Source organism: Zingiber officinale, chromosome 2B, assembly GCF_018446385.1.
Source record: "Zingiber officinale cultivar Zhangliang chromosome 2B, Zo_v1.1, whole genome shotgun sequence".
NCBI lineage: Eukaryota > Viridiplantae > Streptophyta > Magnoliopsida > Zingiberales > Zingiberaceae > Zingiber > Zingiber officinale.
In genome coordinates, this window is record NC_055989.1 from 138,643,330 (window position 1) to 138,659,931 (window position 16,602).

Consider the following 16,602-nt stretch of genomic DNA (forward strand, 5'->3'; position numbering starts at 1 on the left):
ATAGAAGGTGTATAGTCTTCCTCCAAACAATCTTCCATTACACGTGTATGAATAGTCTTTTGTAACCTCTATAATAATGATAGAAACTAAGTGACCACTCTCATAAGAATGTTCCATTGCATGTATATATTAGATATCAGAATACTCCTTGGTGAATAACTGTTATTATCTGACGGGTTGTTGTGATTCCTTGACAATTGTGTCCCTTGGAGGTAATCCGACCGGACCTGTATCCAACCGACTATATGTAATAGGAGACTGGTAATAAAAAATAGTGAACTAAGTCCTTCCACTCTAAACGACTATTAGGCTGACCGGGCTATATGCTGAGTTATATTGTAGTAGTGAGAAATGAGTTGTCCTCTAAGTCCGAACGGCACCGAGTCCAACCTGTTGTATACTAAGAGTGATTTTTACTGGGAAGTGAGGAGCTCAACCTTAGGTCCATCGGACACTTTAGACCAAGCAGTCATATGTAATAAGACTTGCCCCTAAACAGTTATGCTAGGATCTGGAAGTCCGATCGGATCTCATCCTGGCAGGTTGTATGCTAGGAGATTGCATCTGTTGTGTGCTGAGAGAATTCTTTTGGAGGATGAGGAGCTAAGCCCTGTATACCTAGTCGACATTTGGGTCGTTCGGGTTTGTCTTTTATATCTTGGCATTAAGTGGAACGATAAGTCCTCCCAGTCTAGTTGGTCCTTAGGGTCGGCCGACTGTATATAGAAAGACTTGTACCTAAAGAATGGGGAACTAAGACCCTTAAATTTGACCTGCTACTAGGTCAACAGGCTTTATGCTGAGAACCATAGCGCTAGTCCCTGTCAAACCCTCAATTATGACAAAAGGTGATGCATCATCCCAAATACCCTTCCATGTCGGTTCCAAGATATTTGGAAGTGAAGTAAATCATGGTGATTGAACGATGTCTCTTTAAATGAGAGGAATTTAATTTCTCAGGGGATTATTTTTTCAAGGATTCGATCTGTGCTCTCTTGTAGTAATCTACCACCTGAGTATCAATTTGGTTATGTCCGTGGGGGCCTATCAAGTCCTTAATGATCCTATATTTTTTTTTAGAAAAATGATTTGCAGAAGGAAAAATAAGGAAAAGGTCAATGATAAACATATAAAATGATATAGGTCCACAAAAGTGAAAATGATGGATCTTGAATTTATGTATTTATCCCTAAGATTTTATCCCTCTGTGTATCATTACTCTTTTTTTTTAATTGGCATCAGATATCTAATTTTTGGAACTGACTAATTTTGGGATGATCAGACCAGCCCCATAGAAGTTTTTCATTGACCATTAGGATAAATTAGGAAAAAACTAAAGGAAAAGCTCAATGATAAACATATATTTTATCCCTATGTGTATCATTACTCTTTTTATTAATTGACATAAGATATCCAGTTCTTCGAACTGACTAATTTTGGGGTGACTAGACGGTCCCATAGAAGTTTTTCACCGACCATCAAGATAAATTAGAAATCATTAATAGAGACTTATCTAGATAATCAGTATTCTTAGACCTACTTTTCACTAGATAGAAATTTTTTTTATAGTGTGTCATAATTAAGAGTCAAATTTTAAATTCCTGATTAACGATCCCATAGTTGATGTTAGAGTAAGATTCCAATTTATTTGATTTACTACCATTCAATTTGCAAAACAAGCCCACCTTTCTGTGATGAGATACATTTCTCTTATTAAAAATATCAATAAAAAAAAGCGTTACATTCATATACGTTGTCACATTCAAATAGGTTTTTTAGTTCTATGAGTTAACATTTTCTTCCTTGTTATTAATAGTCTCTGGCTGTTTTTTTATCATCGTATTAATGAAGTGATGCATCAAACATAAGGAAAATAATAATTACAATTTTGAATAAAATTAATATAATTAACTTCTAATTACAATTTTAGTGATTTAAATGATGATTCTTAACTCGAAACTAGGAAGATTAATTCAGCAATTAAATTTTGGAAAAAGTTTTAATAATAATAATAATAATAATAATAAAGAAAAAATTATTAAAAAAATAAAGAAAGAAAAATTGGTCTCACAAGACTTGGTGGTATTTTCTAAGTAATCATGATGTGAGCCACCGTATTTTTTTGGATTTACTTAGTTTTAAATTTATTTGATGAACTGAACGTGGGGTTGGACTATCTAATCTAAAATTAATCATATTATAAAATAATAATAATAATAATAATGAAAAGAAAATTGATCTAACTGTACTTTCTCAATTTAGTTGAGGGTTGATGGAAAAATATATGGAGAGAAAGTAAAAAAACAATGCCAAATATTATTTATTACCATCTAAACGCGATTTTTTTAAGAAAAATCCTCCCGAATTATATCATTTCAAGATTAACTAGATTGTGCAATCATATTCTTTTATCCTCAAATTCTAAATTTGCAATCCAATTCAGATCTGAATCCGAGTTTGAATACATTTGAAAGTCATTTGTAAGTTTTTTTAAAAACTAAGTTAGATTGTTCCAACTTCATCTCATTAATCACAAAGATAGATGACCATCAAGGTTCGTTCTGATCGGGAAAATAAAGCAATTAGCATTCTTTGCTTGATAGTATTAATATATATACATCGATGAACACGAAATTCACTTGATATTGGGGTTGATTAGTGAATCAATCTCCCTTGTTTGGTTTGATATAATTCAATTCCAAGGGTTTATGTGGTCTTATGATCATTCAAAAATTCGAGTGCATTCACTACTTATCTTTAGTGTTGCATCTCAAAGAGAATATATGCATGCTTAGCTTGGTGTGTGATGCATATGGTCGCTATTTAGTGTGTATTCAGCAAAAGAATTGGATGTCGTCTCATCTAGAAATGCTTCACAATCAAGTATACTATTGTAGTAAGGTTGAGTATTTCACTAGTAGGTTTACGATTCAAGGGTTATTTAACTAGTAGGTCAGATGAAAAAGAGTAGCTTGGTTAGATGAACAAGGGCGGTGCTTGAGCAAAGTAACCCTATCGTGATTCATAGGTCGATCAAAGAAGTGACATATACCTTTCTCTATTTTAGGAGTGGTACTTCATAGGCAAATCTACCAAGAATTAATCGGATTATAAAATTTGAATACCTACTACTACTACTACTAATAATAATAAAGAAAAGAAAATTAGACATTCCTTTGTGGTTCATCTGTACTTTCCAAGTTTACTCGATGATCGATGAAAAAATTTATGGTCAATAGAAAAATTTTCATGTGGTAGAATTGATCACTTTAAGATAAATGCAAGATAGAAATATCTAGGCATTTGAATTCTTAAAAACCAAAAAAAAAAAGGAAAATTATCCTTAGGTCATGGTTTGATATTTGGATAATTAAAAAAATATCAAAATAAAGAATATATATAAGGTAAATGAAGAACAATTCCAAATATTATTTATTTTCGCCCAAACATGGTTTTTTTTTTTTAAAAAAATCCTCCCGAATTATATCATTCCAAGATTAATAAATAGTGTAATCATATCAGATCTTATTTATTATCGCCCAAACATGTTTTTTTTTTTTGTTTTTTTTTTAAATCCTCCCGAATTATATCATTCTAAGATTTAGAAGATTTTGCAATCCAATTCAGATCTGAATCGGAGTTTGAATACCATATATAACTAACTTAGAATTTGCAATCCAATTCAGATCTCAATTGGAGTTTGAATACCATATATAACTAACTTAGATTTTGTAATCCAATTCAGATCTCAATCGGAGTCTGAATACTGTATATAACTAACTTGTCTCGGGTTGGTTTGTTCTTGAAAAAAAAAGAGAATTTGGGTGTGGCGATGAAGAAGACGAGCAGAGGCCGTCAAAGGATCGCGATGGAGGCGATCGAGAATGCGGCTGCGCGGAAGGTGTGCTTCTCCAAGCGCCGCGCCGGCGTGTTCAAGAAGGCAGCCGAGCTCTCCGTCCTCTGCGGCGCCGAGCTCGCCGTCCTCGCCTTCTCCCCCAGCGGCAAGCCCTTCTCCTTCGGCAACCCCTCCGTCGACTCCGTGTTCGCCCGCTTCCTCTCCGCCTGGCCTGCTCCCCCTCGGCACCACCCCCTCGCTGGGGTCCCGGTTCAGGCGCTCGGCCGGGAGGAATCGCAGCTCGCGGAGCTGCTCGAGGCGGAGAGGAGGAGGAAGGCCGCGCTCGAGGCGGCGATTTTCCGGCCTTGGGGCACCGTGGCGGACCTGCTGAACGCCGACGTCAAGGCGCTCGGGATGCCGGAGCTCGGCCTGCTGCAGAGAGCGCTGGAGTGGGTGCGGGCGGAGGCGGCGGGCAGGGCGGAGCAACTGGCCTTCCAGCCGTTGCAGCCGTCGAACGTGGCGGTCAACGAGGGAGCGGCGGCTCCAAATTTGTTGGAATTTGGCTATGCACCTCAAGGCTATGGCTTCTAGGGTTGTTAAATAACCACTTAATCTTGGTTATGGTTTTTAATAGTTTCTACATTTGAAAGTCATTTGTAAGTCGTATTATAAATTCTATCTTATCCTTTTTGGTTTGTATGTCATATTATAAATTCTAAGTTGCATAGCTGATGTAGCTTGGCGTCCAAAGTCGCCCCTTTTTGCTCATGCCTTATGAAATACGCAGGAAATCAGTTTATTGTTGTCACCGTTTTAAGCTGAACATATGTGATCTCTTCTTGCATGCTTTGGATGATGTTTTGGTTTGGAAAAAGTTGGACTTTTTTCTGCATCGAGCTTTAGTATTCTCAATCTTTCGGAATGCAGGTGGATAAAATTGTTGAAGCATAGGTAGTTTCAGATTCTCACATTTGGTTGGTGTACTTCATGTAAAATCTCTTTATGACCGGTATAAAGCTCCTCATTTGTGACAAGAAGGCTGAATCCGACATGGCCATGGATAGGAATAATTCAACAGAGAGACATTGCCTTGGATCTAGAAAGTTGCATGAATTCTGTGACAAAAGAACAAGGAGTAAAGGATATAGGAATTCTGAGTAGCTTTGACATTGATGCATTTTTAAAACCGGACAGAGATGGGCAATCGGAACATAGTCGATCTAGCTCTTCTGAACATTCTTACACAGATGAGGAGGCTTTGGTTGACAAGAGGGTTGAACCAGAGGAAAATGTAAGCCTTTTGGAGAAGAAAATTGAAATTGAGAAGCCAAACAAGAAAGGGCGCAAGAAGCCACCTAAGCCACCTCGTCCTCCCAACTCTCCGCCTCTAATTGATGCTACTAACCAGAAGCTGATGAAGGAGATCGAGGAAATTGCAAGGTTGAAGAGAGAGAGGATTCAACGAATGAAAATCAAGATGAAGAATGCTAAATCAACACATTCTAATAGCAGCCTTTGGGCCTTGCTCGTCACCATTCTTTTCATCCTTGTTATAATCTGGAGAGGTTTGATTCATTTTTTATTGCCACTAGATAATTTGTGGATTAAGTGCTGATATTTGTAATTTGAAATAACAAGGCCATTGGAAACTGATAGCCAATTTTCATGCTTCGTGATAATGTGGATGCACTGCCACTGTTTTAAATTGGATTATTATCTTTGATTGTATACACTACTTGTACAGAGCACAATTTAACTATATCCTATGGCTTGGCATTCTGTAGCTTAGCGACCAAGGCATATCGGGCCCAACTATTTTTTGGGTCACTACAGTTAAGCCTTTTGTCTTCTAAGCCAATTCCTCCGCATTGATGCTTGTATTTGCATCTTTGTTTTCCATCCTGGTGTTTGTATGCAGCTGAAGTTGGATGATGCAATAAGGGAGATTACTTTTCCAAATATTAAAATTTTCCCTCTCACCAAAATTCTATGCATTCTACATTCAATTGCATTTCAACACATACTTTTGTATCTTGACATTTAATATATGTAATATTTAGCCTTTCTTCTATCTCACCATATTTTATGGTTTATAATCTTTTTTAAGAAATCCTTGATGTTAAGTTTGATATACCTTCCAGTTGCATTATTTCAGTCTTTATAGTGTTAAGCTGATCATAGTTTCCTTAATGCTTATCAAGTTTGTTCTCTCCCATGTTATGCTTGGTGAGCTTGATCTTTTATGTTCGTCTTAAAAATTATTGTCAACCCCATGTTTCTTCAGATTCATGCAGAATCAAGTTGGACTAGATTGGACCCTAATTATTTGTGAAAATTAGTGAATGTTAACTAGCTTAGTTTCATTTCAGAAGAATTTATGCTACTTTGTTCACTTCTTCAGCAGATAGTTATTGTGCATTAACGACTTCACATTCAGGTTTATTATGGTAGTTTTAGAATGTATTACTTCAGATTCACACATAATCTTTACGGTTTCCTGTTGTGTATCATATTTATTGCATATCTTAAATTTTTATCTTCATACCTAAAATGTCTTGCGATTTCCTCCTTTCACATCTGCCATTAATCTGGTTGATTTTTTTGGCAATAAGTTCCTGGATTAGTGTGCACATGATAGAGGAAAAACATGTTATTACGACAAAAGGCATCAATTAGTTATACTAATGTCATTTTTGTGCTTGTTCTGCTATGAACTCATAGGAGTCTATTCTCGAGGAAGCTACAGACTCGGCTTCTATGGTACACCTGAATCATCAGCACAAAGTAGAGGTGGATTTGTTTCCATTCAGTTTTACAAGAACGTATCGGCAAATCTTCATTCTCCGGCCTCATCAGCTTCCCCCAAGTATGTTCCCTAATCTTGTCTGTCAATCAAACTACTTTGTTAAAATTGGAAATAAGAGACAGCTTGCTAGTGCAATTTCTCTTGCTCTCCTGCAATATCAACAAACTTCTTTGCTCCAGACATGCAATTGTAGAATGCTAAGGATTTGCTTTCTCGAATCAACAAAATATCAAATCTTTGTTTCCTGTCTTAATTGCTCATTATATCTTTTCAAAGTTGGCGATCTTCGTGCTTTTTTCTGGTTGCAGTAACTCAGATGGAAAAGCTATCAGGGAAGCTTTGAATAACAAAGTCTTGCATTCTCGGTGTTTTCTTTCTTAGATTCAATAAGTCAACTATGTACAGAGATGGACAGAAGTAGCCTCTTTCTTAATAGAACAGTTGTGTTTATGAAACAGATGCCTCGGAAATACTTTTGTGCATGACCACCACACACTTTTTTGTTAATGTGTCTCTTAACTCTTATCATACATTTTAGGTGGTTGCGAATGATAAACCTTTCTTTAAGGTGGTTATGCATGACCGCCACACGCTTGTAGTATGTAGAATTTATTTTAAAAAACTACTTAAAATCAATAACTATCAAATGTATAATTATTTTTTCTAAACATGCTCATGTATATAGTAATTCATGCTGATATATATATATATATATAAAGTATGCTTTTGCATATGGTATTTATTTTCAAATTTAGAGCATTCTCTCAGTGCAAGTGACTAATTATTTATTTTCAAAATAGTTTTATGTAGTCTTTTTAGATAACTTGTAACATTTCAAGCATTTAAAAGTCTAAAATTATTATTATTATTTTGCTTTAAATGTAAACAAGTTGATTTACAAATTAATTTCTAAATTTAAATATATATCTTTGAGATCACTAAAAGGAAATACCTTCGATAGGTTCTAGATATTCAACAATGCGACTCAATGCTCTATCGATAGCACGTGATACCCATGCTCATGCGATGTGAATGTTGCACAAACATTGCAAAATGTGATGGCATGTGACACAAACATTATGATTATGCAAAAGCATAAATCGTTGAACATTTTAGACGCTCGCAATCTTATTATTGCTATGCAATCAATTTGTGTTCGCAACTTGCTTGGCCACAATGTATAAATTTTTATTTTTTTATAATTTAGATATTCAGTTCTTCATTAGATTTGAAGATGATTAATTTGATTTCATGAAAATTTTCTATCAGTTGTCAGGATAAATAAGGAAGTGTTCACAAAGAATGCTCTAAATTTGAAAAGAAATACCATATGCAAAAGCATGCTTTATTGAAATATATATATATATATATATATATATATATTAGATAGTTATTGATTTTAAGTAGTTTTTTAAAATAAATTCTATAGATTTATCATCATAATGAAAAAAAAATTCTATATTCATAATATTTGATTAATCACTTAAAAAAAATAACCCATAGCCTCGGGGATTCCACAATGCACAGCCTTAATTGGACATGGAATTGTAGGCATGGTATACCAATTGACACAACTTGATGCTAAATCATCATTATAGAGAGAGATTTTGAAAAAGTTTATGTGAACAAGTTTAAAGCTATTTTAAAGGCAAGAAGGCAAAGGCAACTTATCTTTAAAAGCTATCTATGACTTAAAAGAAACCTCCAAGAGCATAGAACAGTAAGGAAGAAAACTATCTTAATAGGTATTTCACAACTAAAGAAATTAATCATTCTCTTTATGTAAAGAATACCTAAAATATTGAAATAGGAAAGGAATACATGACTAAAACAAAGAGAGATGCATGAGAATGGTTGTTTTTTTTTATATATAAGGATGAATAAGATAAGAAATAAAAAATATTAGATAGAAAATTAGGATTATATATATTGAGAAAATTTTAAAATATATATATTTAAAATGGTATGAACACTTACTTAGATATCCAATAAATACCTCAATTAAGATATATAAGACTATAACAAATAGGGGGGTGTTTGGTTTAGAGTAATAGGAGTGGAGAATGAGAATGAGAATCATTGATTGTCATTGTTAATATTTGGATTATAGGAATAGGAATATAAATAAGGGAATGAATCCTTGAAATTGGGTAATAACTCATTCCCATGTATCTCCCCTTCAATGAGTCATTACCCTATTTTCATCAATCAAAATATTCCCTTATTCCAAAAATACCCTTGACTTAAAACTAAAATTTTCTTCATTAACATCGAATATCAAAATATATATATTTTTTCTTTCATATCACTTCTCTCTCCTTGTTCTCTCTCATCATTTTATCACACACTTTCTCTCTCCTTAATCTCTCCAATCACACTCTCTTTCCCTTTTTTTCTCATTACACTTTCTCTCTCCTCAATCTCTTCCATCGCACTCTCTTCTTTTTTTTTCTCATCACACTTTCTCTCTCATCACACTTTCTCTCTCCTCAATCTCTCCCATCATACTCACTTTTCTCTTTTTTTCTCATCACACTTTCTCTCTCACCATATTTTCTCTCTCCTCAATCTCTTTTGTCACACTCCCTCCTTTTTTCCTCAACACACTTTCTCTCTCAACACACTTTCTCTCTCCTCAATCTCTCTCATCATACTCACTACTCTCTTTTTTTCTCATCACACTTTCTCTCTCATCATACTTTTTCTCTCACCATATTTTCTCGCTCCTCAATCTCTCTCATCACACTCTCTCTCCTCATTTTTTCTCATTATATTTTCTCTCTCTTCATATTCTCCCATCATACTTTCTCTCACATCATATTTTCTCTCTCATCTTCTCTCATCATGCTCTCTCCAATCACACTCTCTTTTCTCATTTTCTCTCATCACACTTTCTCTCTCTTCATTCTCTCTCATCACACTTTCTCTCTTTTCATTCTTTCTCATCACACTCTCTCTCTCATCGTTCTTTCTCATCATATTTTCTCTCTCTTCATTCTTTCTCATCACACTTTCTCTCTCATCATTCTCTTTAATCATATTTTTCTCTCACATTCATCTTTCTCTCACATCTATTTTTTTTTCTCTTATTTTTCTTTAAGGATAAAAAAAGAAATTTTGATTTATTCCGATAGAAGATATGCAACTAACCAAACATTACTTTTAAGAGTGATATCCATGCTCATACTCATTCCCATTCCACAATATAATGATTCTCATTTCGATTCATATTCCTAGGAAAGAACCAAACACCCCTAGATATATTAATAAAGAAAAAAAATTAAAGAAGACTTAGATACTAATATAAAGAGTAGTTCGGTGCACGAAGTCCAATTAATATGAGGTCTCGAAAAAGAACTCAACCATATTAGATTTATTATACACAATATTACTATTTATTATAAGAGATTATTTTCACAACTCAAATACATGAACTTCATATCACACAATCACTTTATCGTTACATATAACGTCTTCTTCAATAATAATAATAAAATGAAATTAATAATATAAAAGGATTTATATACTGATAATGACCATTTCAAGATGGAGGTCTAAGGAATTATAGTAAATGCCCTCTCATTTGGAAGTAAAAATAATAATAAATTTAGTCAGCCTTATTGACAATCTTTGGGATAATTGATCCGATTTCATAAAAAAATTTCATCGACACCTCACATGGAAAAGCAAACACTCTACCTATGCATTTATCAAAGTTGATTAAGAGATAATGTTAAAATGTGGCTCCTTACACAGTGATAATTCTACCATGAAACAGTGCCAAGATGAGTAGCTCTTGTTAATCAAAATGGTGAACAAAATTCTGTTTACAAGAAGATCAGCCGTTTCGTCAAATGGTCCTAATTGGTTTAACGGTCATCTTCTTTTAGATAAAATTTATTCATATAAAATGTACGTAGATGAAACATAAGTCAGGATGGCCGAGTGGTCTAAGGCGCCAGACTCAAGTTCTGGTCCTCTAACGAGGGCGTGGGTTCAAATCCCACTTCTGACATTATTTTAGTTTAATAATTTTCTTTTTACAAGCAGAGCGACCTGATCTAAATCTATGTTCGTTGCCTGCAGCATCATTAATTTGGACACAAGTAGTCCTAGCCTTTTTAGATAACCTAGAACATGTCAAGCATTTAAAAGTCTAAAATTATTATTTTTGCTTTAAATGTAGACACGAGTTGATTTACAAATTAATTTCTAAATTTATAAATTTTTGAGATCACTAAAAGGAAATATCATTACTAGGTTAATTTAATTATATATTTTGTACTGTATTTGACTTAAATAAGGCCAAGTAGAACGCTCTAGATATTCGACTCAATACTCCATCGATATGTAAACCCATGACTCGGAGTCCCAAAATGATTCAATGTTATATTTAAATGATTTTACATTTAAAAAAAAAAAATAGATTCGTTACCTTAGTGGTCCCTCAGTGTCGATCCCATGAATATGGAGGGAGGTTCATGCAGGTACATAGGTCATAAGTGCATGGCGGGATAAACTCCAGGTCGTCAGTTCCTGAGAATCGACCCCTGACTATTACATAATAATTTTACATTTTAAGATATCATAATTTAGAGTTTTGAGACTATTTAAAATATTTGTTTAGATGATGTTTGACCGTTTTGATCATTAAAATTATTTTTTTCCTTTTTCTTTTTAAATATTTATTTCTTTATATTCTATTGAATTAACAAGTCAAATTATTTTTAATATTCATATTTGAATTAATGAGATTAATAGTTTTTGATGCATTGACCTTTAAACTGAGTTTTTTTGCCAAGCGTCCCAAAACTTAAAAAATCTTATCCTATTAATCCAATCCTTACCAATCCGATCTTGATCGAACTGCATCATCATCCTACAAATTATGAATGATATCCATGCTCATGTTAGTGAATTGTTGCACCACAAACGTTATGATTATGCAAAAGCATAAATCGTTGAACAATTTAGACAGTCACAATCTTGCAACTTGCTTGGCCCATGCACAACCTTGCTTGGACAGGGAATTATTGGCATTGTATATTACCAATAGACACAACTTAATGCTAAATTAGGGAGATTTTGAAAAAGTTTATGTGGAACAAGTTTAAAGATTTTTAAGTCAGAAAGGCAGGCAAACTATCTTTAAAAGCTATCTATGACTTACAGAATCCTCCAAGAGTATAGAACAGAAAGATTAATAGGTATTTCACAAGTAAAGAAATTTGTAAAGAATATCTAAAATATTGGAATATGAAAGGCTCACATGACTCAAACAGAGTTGTGGGACGAGGGATGAAAATATTAAGATAAATATATAAATATATAAGAATGAATATGATAAAAAAATTAAAAATATTAGAGAAAAAATTGAGATTATATTTTTTAAGAGAATTTTAAAAAATATATTTAAAAATGATATGAACACATATTTAGGCATCTAATAAATATCTCAATTACGATATGAGACTATAACAAATGCACATGTTAATAAAAAAAAATACATGGATAGTAGTAATAAAGAGTTGGATCACATTAAGTCTATTATATTATATACAGTATTATTTGTGTTGTAAAAGACTATTTTTACAACTTGAATATTTGAATTCTAAGTCGCACAATATTTTTATCTTCAAAGTTCTCCTTCAATAATAATAAAATAAAATATATTTAAATATAGATACAAGGAATCGAGTTCAATGATATAAAAGGATTTATATATTGACCATATTTAGAGATGGATAATACCAAGATGGAGATATAAGGAATACATGTCTCTCACATGGGGAAGCAAGCAGTCTATCTATGCATTTATCAAAGTTGATCTAAGATATGTGTTGGATCATGAGAGGGGAGACATGAATCATTAATAATTTTTAAAATAGAGTAATTTATTAAAATTTAAAATAAAATCACATCGGGAAGCATAACAAGACGTGGTCAATTTTACTTAATTCGGAGCCTTCAGTGACTCATACTTTAAGACCCAGGTCCGTGGACCTATCGATAGGTAATCCATTAAATGCCTCTTCTAGAATCGTTGGAAGAGGTAATCGAATACAGAAAGATAGAGATAGTGTAACAACCTACATTTTCCTTTTTAAAGCAGTAGTACGAAGACTTACAACACTATTAAAAGTTTACCAACAATTGGGGCGTGTGTCACGCCCCGGGGGAGTCCCTACCAAAAGAAATTTCGACAACATCTCCCTTGTATGGGTGACAATCTGAAACTTCCTACAACATACTCATACTTGGCCAACACGGCCGAAACAATGTATATGATAACATACCACGCAGTTTAATAGTAAAACTAAACTAATGCAACGATAAAGAAAACCATCTCAAAAATCCTACTCAACTACACCCATAAAGCTCAAAACTTATATCCTACTCAACTACACTCATAAAACACAAATCACAACGACGCAAATAAAATCAACTCACCTCTTCTACCATCCAAGCAGGCATGTAGCAGAACATATCCAAATATATATAAAAAGAAAACCCATCGACAAATAAGGGATCGTACAAGATCCAAGTGGCAAATCCAGAACAAGTCTGAAAACATAGACTAGATAGTATAATAAGAGAAACCAAATGACCAAATAAATATCCTCGCGATCTGTAGGGGAACTAGCGACTGGAGATCTTCGGATAGCCTCAACCTGAAATAGTAATATCAACGGGGTGAGTCAACTCCTCAGCGGATAGCTACTGACATGCATAGTAAGAAATAACCAATAGCAATAATTATGCGTACAGTCTCTTGATATAGGAATGATAAATGCAAACTGAAAGGAATAGGGAGTATCTGTACTAATCAGGACCTGGTGTATGGATAATAGACCGAGAGGTATAGAAATCCTGTATGCATGTCAAACATATGCATCCACCAAATATGTAACATATAAGTGCAACAAACACAAGCAATAAATGCATCAATGCGTATAATGCCAATGACATGTCCTGGTCACCCCTATTGCAGTCAACCGTCTCACACACGATAGTAAGACCGAGTGAGCAGGGTTATGACAACTGTGCACTATGCCATCACTGCTCCTGAGCGACCGAGTGGACGGGATGCTGTCGGAGTACACCTATTCTTCTTACCCCAAATCATAAGTGGGGGAGCTCAATACTCTCATCTCCCTGAGCCAGTCCAGAGGAGGGATCCCTGCTGGTTACCATGCTGCGTCACACTACCTATGAGCGAACCAACGGAGCCAAAAGAGCAAAATTATTTACCGGCTACCGCGTTACGTCACCAGACCAGCGGAGCCTAACAGAGCAGAACTGTCTACCGACTACCACGCTGAGTTACCGGACCAGCGGAGCCTAACAGCAGAACTGTCACACACCCTGCCTGATATACCACTAACCCATGAGTGGTGGTGTGTGCAGATCTATGTAACTGGCGATGTGCTCAATAATAATGGAGCCGACTATTGCACAACATGCAATCATGCGAGATGGTGTATGACACTAAGCATGGAAATATCCTGATTTTGTCCATCTCTATATAATGTGTACCATAGGATAAATAGATCCAATCAATGGTCTAGGTACACAGGGCAGATATGGTATAAAAACCTAGGTCCTAAACATAATAAGACATGGTTATATCACTACCCCTATAAGCATATATAATCAGGTGGGTACTAACATGAAATGCAAAACATGTAAGCAAAAACAAGCATGTAACAAGTATCCGGTAGTGACAAACCGATGCAGATATGAAACATAATCATTACTACTTATTAAAAACTACTATGCATATCAAATGACATATCTAAAAAGATAAGTCAAAGTACCTGCCTCCAATAGAAAATCGAATCCAGAAATCCTCCGTCGAGACACCCGTCTCGAATCAAAGTCCTATAACGCATAATATACAGATTTAGCTAATTACATAAATTAATTAGCTAAAACAAATCCCCGGCTAAAATCTAATCCATTAATCAACTAGGGTTAACTTCGTTAAACCCTAATTGTTCCACTAATCGATTAGATTAAAATCTAACCCAACCTTAAATCAAATTAAAACAACTCATTCCTAACTTAACCACAAGTTAACCTAACTACACATGAACAACCAATTATATAAAGAATCAAACCTATCCAAACAAACTCACCCAAATTGATATCCTAGCCTATGCTTCACGATCGCAGAAATTCGTCGCCAAAATTACAATGAAGTTGCAGCCGGAACACAACGGAGCTGCTAGAATCTTGTAGCTTCTGTGGCAGCAACACAGACAATTGCCAATCTTCAGAATAGCAAGCACCAGGAACTAGGGCACGAGAGGAAGAAAGGTTACCTGAGGTAGGGTAGAAAGAAAGGTTGCTGTCGGTGGTCTCTCTGTGGCGATCAACGTCGAGGACAACTAGGGTTCGGTTGTGAACCCAACCTAAGGCACGAGAAAATCGGCTGAATCGGGCGGCGGTGGTTTGGTGACGCACGAGAGGGGCGGCGCTAGTAGATGTCGGGCGGTGCTCGAGTGCCGGCGAGGAGAAGACGTCGGTGGCGCGCGGCTCGGAATGGATGAGGAGGAAGAATCGGGAGGAATGCTCGGTGAGGAAAGGGGAGGAGACAAAGAAGAAGAAGATGAAGAAGAAGAAGGAGATGCAAAAACCCTCGGCCACAATTTTGTATGCAAGGGGAGGAGAAACCGTCACGTGCGGCGCCGGTTGGGACGAGGAGCAGTTAGAAACAACAATGGGAGAGAAAGAAATAAAGAATAGAAAATAAAAGGAAAAGAAAAATAAAAAAAATCAATATTTTCCTCTTTAAAACGGGGTAGCCTAAACAGACTTTCCGTGACCCAATATTTATCTCTGTAACCTACACTATATGGTCTTCGAAAAATTCTCAGAAATTTTTTAAAAATTCTGGAAAATTCCCTTATGGTTATTCGTCCTTTTTTGATATTTTACAGCGTGCTTGTGTATTGCTATCGATTTGCCGGAGATGATTGGATGACTCGACAAGGTAGCTCGGTGGTAGACGGACTTCTATGAAGTAGTCAAATGGATGTGTAGAGCATCATACTAGTGATAATTTAGAAGCCTTGCTCGAAATGTTCTTTTATTGACCATGGAAGGCACCGTATATAGGGCTGAAGGCGCCTCCAACGTGTAAAATATGATCTCGAAAAGTGTTGATCCTTATCACTGAAGAAGTCAGATTCTATCCATTGGAAGGCGTCTTCCATAGCACCGAAGGCGCCTTCCATAAACAGTATGAAAACGTCTTCCAATACTTGAAGGCACCTCGGGTACTGTTCATCTGAGGTATTTTTTTGCTTCTTTTGTCCTATAAGTTAGGTTAGTTGAACACGACAATATCTAACTTACAAAAGAAATTTTAGTATAATCATAATAAGGAGTATTAATTAGTTCTTATCCTTCCGGAATCAAGAACTAGTCAATATCTCAGCTTAGGGATTCAAAATGGACCTAAACAAGACCGAAGTCTACTGTCCCCTCAACCGGAATACGTCCTCACTTAGTCACTCTCCTCCAGCGACTTGCCTTCGCTTACCAATTTGCAGTCTATCGACTAGTCTCTCGAACCATTAGGTGTTCATGTCAGTTGTCAAGTCCGCAGATCCAATTGGACTTTGGCCAACTATTAGATCTCACGGACCCAACTGGACTTCTTATCAGATATCAGGTCGACCCTTTGACCTATTTGAGCTTCGTAACAACTATCGGGTCCTCAGACCTAGTTAGGTTTCATCCTGGTATTAGGTCCTCTAGACACGTCAATCTCTGCACGCTCGATAAATACATTAGATCATAATAACACTCTAACTTTAATCTCTTTATCATTCATCAAAATCTAAGTTAGATCATTAGTGCAAATTACATCAATAATATGCCTATGGGGTAAATGGTGCAGTGATAGAATGCTTTCTCAGTTTCTCATATATCTAAAAATCGAGTCCCGGCTTTC

The 16,602-nt window shown here is 35.4% G+C and overlaps 1 protein-coding gene and 1 non-coding gene across 2 annotated transcripts; both read left to right on the plus strand.

The window, feature by feature from the left end:
* Positions 1-3,832: 3,832 nt before the first annotated feature.
* On the plus strand, positions 3,833-4,426 carry LOC122048765 (agamous-like MADS-box protein AGL62). The gene has a single exon (XM_042610289.1). It carries the CDS (start codon positions 3,833-3,835, stop codon positions 4,424-4,426), a length of 594 nt encoding a protein of 197 aa, XP_042466223.1.
* Positions 4,427-10,572: 6,146 nt separating this feature from the next.
* On the plus strand, positions 10,573-10,656 carry TRNAL-CAA. Its single transcript has one exon. It is a non-coding gene; the product is annotated as a tRNA-Leu (tRNA).
* Positions 10,657-16,602: the final 5,946 nt, after the last annotated feature.